Raw genomic sequence first — 5015 nt, 5'->3', positions numbered from 1 at the left:
CATAAGAGACATCTTTCGAAAACATTAACAAATCTTACAGACCCCAAACCTTTGAACAGTATTGCATGTGTATATTCAAACTTGGTCCCTCAATGACACCAAATGCCATTTTTACCTGCTTGTCTCATAACCATCAGAATGCAGGTTTAAATTTTAATGGTGAGGAAACAGAATTTAATTTTCGGAATAACTATTTTTTTTAGTAAAAGCTGCCAAATGACAGCTGTTTGGTATTTCTGTCCCGTTCAATGTTTGATAGGTTGGAGCACATAGTGAAAAATACCCATTTCTAATCATTGTTTGAATCTGTACTTAAATGCAAATGTATTCTTTGAACAGCAATACAGTGTATACATCAACTTGAATGAGGTAACAATATTACTGCACTGCTGAATGTGCTGTTTGTGCTTGCATAACTTTAGCCTGCCCTGACCTCTATGGGAAGAATAAGGTATTGCAAAACTCTAGAAATGCAAAAACAGTTCAGCCCCTGAACCAATGGGAGTTCCCTGCAGCTGTGTTTTTCACCAGCAAGAAAAAGCCGCATTCATGTCTTTCCGCAGTGTCAGTTCAAAGCTGACTGCCTGTTGCACATCGTTGGTTCAGCTCTCGGTCAGTGTCGCCCTGGGACATGTAGACATTCAAAAAACGAATGTGGAAAAAAGTAGATAAGGTAACTATATATCTTTTAACACCGCAATATAAAATAAAGCTAATGGCATTATATTAGATGCACCCAAGAGTTGTCCGTTTGAGAATTTGGGTTTCTTCGAATCAACTGAAAGATGATAAAATATGAATATTATATTCAACATAACAGGATAAATGCTACTAATGGTCACGTTCTCACTTCACCATCAGCCTTAGCTGTTTAATGGTTTACTATTACAAAAATTGTGATTTTGTTTTTATTTCTATACCACTTGTGTCTAATAGCCAGTTATCACAATTGTATGTGAAGTACCAATAACTGTAATAAATGGTATTTTATTATAGCTGATACAATGGTTACCGTGGTAATTTTGGTAGACTGTCCATTACCTTGCTGAAAAACAACAGCTTAAAAAAAGCTGGTTTGCTGTTTTTAACTGGTCTGTTGGCCAGTTTTAAAGGGGTTTTGGCTGGTCAGGCTGGAAGACTTTCTTTCTTTCAGCAGAGAATCCTGGTTTGAAAGACAACATAGAAATACCATATTTACTACAATAATTTGTGCAAAATTGTTGTCATATATAATATGCAGTTTTAGTATAGTTGCTCTGTAATATTAATTAATTAATTACTATTTTAATAACTAATTACATCAACAGTGTAATTTGATTACTAATTAATCACTCTAATTCTATTGCATTTCTGATTACTAAAAAAAAAAACTAAATCCCATATCAACCTTGACCAGTTGAACAATATGAAACTGCTTGTAATTATTTCATATGAATTTTCAAATTAATTCTGCCTTTAATTATTTCAAATAAATAATATGCATTTGAATAAATTATTCTTGACCTGGAGTATTTAAAATGAGAAGGTTACATTAACAACATACATTTTAACATTAGACATTTTGACATTAGAAATTTTAAATCCACTATGTTTTATATAGAATTGTTCTATAGTCTATGCAGTATTTAATGCAATTACATCAGAAGTAACTGTAATTAAATTTCAGAAAAATTAGGAGTAATCCCCTACTTGTTCAAGGGGACTTGTTGAAGTAATTGGTAAAAACAATTCTCATTTTTTGCATTCATAATAACTTTTGTTTAAAGATTGAAATACCATAGTTACTACAGCCATATTTTGAAATATTCTGTATATGTTAAATGTCTTTTTATTGACAGTTTTTGGCTAATTCCTAATTCTGTTTTTGTTGAAGTGTCATTAACTATAATTGTGAAAATCATTATTCATAACTCCCATTTAAAAGAGCACAGAAACTTATTTAGAAAAATAAAATTCACCGCTCCCCTTAAAAACGGGTAGGGCGACGATGCCACATGCGGGACACATTCTTACGGACCTGAGTGGCATTTCAACTTGATTATCAGTCATGGTAAAGAGCTAGCTGCGCGTTTTCGGGAAAGCCCTTCACCTCCACCTGATGGCAGCATCACGCAGCCCCTACACACGGGTGCGTGGGAGTTCCCCGCTTCGCCATGTCGGGGTGGTGCAACGCGCTGAAAGGGTCTCCCGAGCGCGCGCGCTCTCTCTCCTTTCTCTCCACCGCCTCTACCCCATCAGCTCCATCCTCCCCCTCACGATAGTCTCAACAGCAGCAGCAGCAGCAGCATCGTCCTCCTCCACCCTCTCTAGGCAGCAGCAGCATCCGGCGGTGAGACACGGAGGAGACGCATCCGAGTGATGCCACTGCACCAACCGCATCTCGCCACCGCGAAAATACGCCAAGCATAAAGCGCTTCTTTTGCGAGGACGGAGAAACACATTCGCCTGGAGACATCCACTGCCCATGAAGATGTCTAACGCTGACATGGTCTTGAACTCCACCGATCGGGTAGTGAAATGTAAGTGTAGGCTACACCCCCCCCTCCGTATTTTACCTGCATCCGTTATTTATGTACTAATTGTTAAAATGTTATCACAGCTAATTAAGACGTATCGATTGCATATATTAATGTGGTCAGTTCATGTTTAGAAAGGCAATGTTTTGAGATAAGAGATCGTTGCGATGATTTTCTCTGCAATGGATTGATGTTAATTGAGTCGTGGGCAGGGGGAGATGTGTTAAATAAGGCAGATCCAGTGGAGGCGGTGATGCAGCAGGATTTAGGTGGCATCACGCAGCCCTCCATGTATTCTTCAGAGACAATGAAGCAATAAGGTTTTCAGTTCATATTTAGCGGTTTGCTTTCTCGAGGAAAGCCTCGAGTCTGCAGGTAAATCGAGCTGGAAACTGTCGCGCCCCCATTGCGTCTGATTGATTTTCGCACATTTACTGGTCACGTAGCGCACATTAATATTCACATGTATCCATAGGAACATAAAAGCAGAGATCACCTAGACTAAATATAAGCCTCAAGGTCTTATATAGAAACTAGACTTAGGTTAATTAAAGGTGCTCTAGGTCAATTTTTACTGAAAAGGTTTAACATGAATGACACTTTCATTGTGAAATAGTATTAAAATAATATATACACAGTCATGAGATGTTTTATTCTACATAGAGGGGGCTCCACTTGGGATCACGTCTTGATACAACTGACCCTGTTACTTATAAAATAATACTTTTGCCAGGATGCTTTACAAAGCATAAATGCAAATGTACATTCTAACAACAACTGACATAACATAAAAACGGAGCTGTGGTGTGGATGAATGAAAAAATAAAAACAAAATGACAACCCAAGCCCAAAAACGAGAAATTTAGAGAAACCTGGGAAAACACACACAAACAGCTTCTGTACTGTCAGCATTTAGTGAGAAAATTTAATGCATCCAGGCCAATAGGTGTCAGTATAAAGTCTAAAACACTAGTATTATTTGGATGAATGAGAGCAGGTACATGTAAACAACCATTTACTTAGTGTACCTTTAATCTTGACAGTAACAAATAGAAAAGAGCTTCAACATTTTAATAGACACATCATTTCTTTTAAATTGGTTAAATTTATGGTGCTGTTGGCTTTCATTGATGCGTTCCGACCCTCTATGACAGCTAATGGGTCACATTTGCACTTTCATGATTTCTCCCTTCTCCTCTCAGGTCCAGTGATGGATATATTATATAATTTGTGATATAAATAACAGATATATTCTTGTAGATATGTGTTTGAATCGCAGACTATATAGGTATTCCGCCTCCTCAAAACAGTGAACCCCCAATGTTAATCTTTTTCTTGTTTTACACAAATTAACACTTCAGCCTAGCCGATTGATTTGAATTGCAATAATCAGTGGGCTTGTGAACTTTTCCAGGAAAACAATTGCCAGGATATTTTAATTTGCATGCTAATGTGGCCACATTTAAATGTGTTTTCTACTGCGTTGATTCGATAAATAGTATTAGCATTTAAAACACTCTTTGTGTCAAAGACATAGTTCACCCAAAAATGAAAATTCTGTCATCATTTACTGTTTAAATCCCATACGATTGTCACAAAAAGCAGATGTTAGGCTGATTTACAGCATAAATGTTATGCATAAACGCACGTATCAACCTGAAGATAGTTTCAGTCATGTTGTTCAGTCCTGATGTGTTGACGTGAGCATTTTTTGGCAGAACATTTGATTTGTATCTGCCTTTGAATGCAGAATCTTATGACAAGGCCCATTATAATTCAGGCTTTGATATAAGTCATCTGACCTCTCTAAAAGTTAAGGTTGCATTAGTAATGAGTCACAGTAGTGACCCCCTCCAACCTCATAGAGGTACTTTAGATCTGGCTGTTTTAGCCGTAATGGCATTCTCTGAACTACCTCTGTCTCCTCTCCCTCCTTATGTATAATTGAGGGCTTTTATCATCAACAAAATGCATCAATAAATAACCACATCTAAAATCCCAGTGATGAGGTTAGCTAAGCATTCATATTTAGCAGAGTGCAGCTCCAAACGCAGGAGACAAACAAAGAATTTGTCTCTCCATAGAATCCCCACAGCAGCAAAGCAGGATTTCATAAAACACTGCATGGTGTGTCATTTGCAGAGTCTCATTTACTAAGTGCAACTAGAGTTAGGCCTGTCATTTCTGCGCTGGCATAATGGATTTTATGGCGTTTTCCATTTAGTGTTTTGATATACTGGTTTATCGCCTCGTCTCATGGGAGCTGTACTAAGCATCACTCTTTGTATGCTAAATCATTATATTGTAGCCACACTGTTAACATTCTCATACTCGTTTCCAGCTTGCTTATAAATCTGTCTTAATGATCCTGGTATGAAGGCAGAAAAACATTTACAGATTTGCAACGGTGAAATGTTTACCATAATCGCGAGCTCCATCTTTCAAAATAAATGTAAAGACAGTAAATAATGTCATTAGTTTTACCATCAGTTCAAGCCC

The 5015-nt window shown here is 37.4% G+C and overlaps 1 protein-coding gene across 2 annotated transcripts in view; it reads left to right on the top strand.

The window, feature by feature from the left end:
- Nucleotides 1–2053: 2053 nt before the first annotated feature.
- LOC107684711 (serine/threonine-protein phosphatase 2B catalytic subunit alpha isoform-like) overlaps nt 2054–5015 on the top strand; it is a 52182-nt gene continuing 49220 nt past the window's right edge. For both annotated transcript variants that reach the window (XM_016481047.1, XM_016481046.1), the window contains exon 1: nt 2054–2519. In XM_016481047.1, coding sequence (XP_016336533.1) covers nt 2465–2519 — 55 coding nt within the window. In that variant the 5' untranslated portion in view covers nt 2054–2464. The remainder of the gene's footprint in view (nt 2520–5015) is intronic.

This window comes from Sinocyclocheilus anshuiensis, unplaced genomic scaffold (genome assembly GCF_001515605.1).
Source record: "Sinocyclocheilus anshuiensis isolate Anshui unplaced genomic scaffold, SAMN03320099.WGS_v1.1 scaffold509, whole genome shotgun sequence".
Lineage (NCBI taxonomy): Eukaryota > Metazoa > Chordata > Actinopteri > Cypriniformes > Cyprinidae > Sinocyclocheilus > Sinocyclocheilus anshuiensis.
This window is presented reverse-complemented; position numbering and strand designations above follow the sequence as displayed.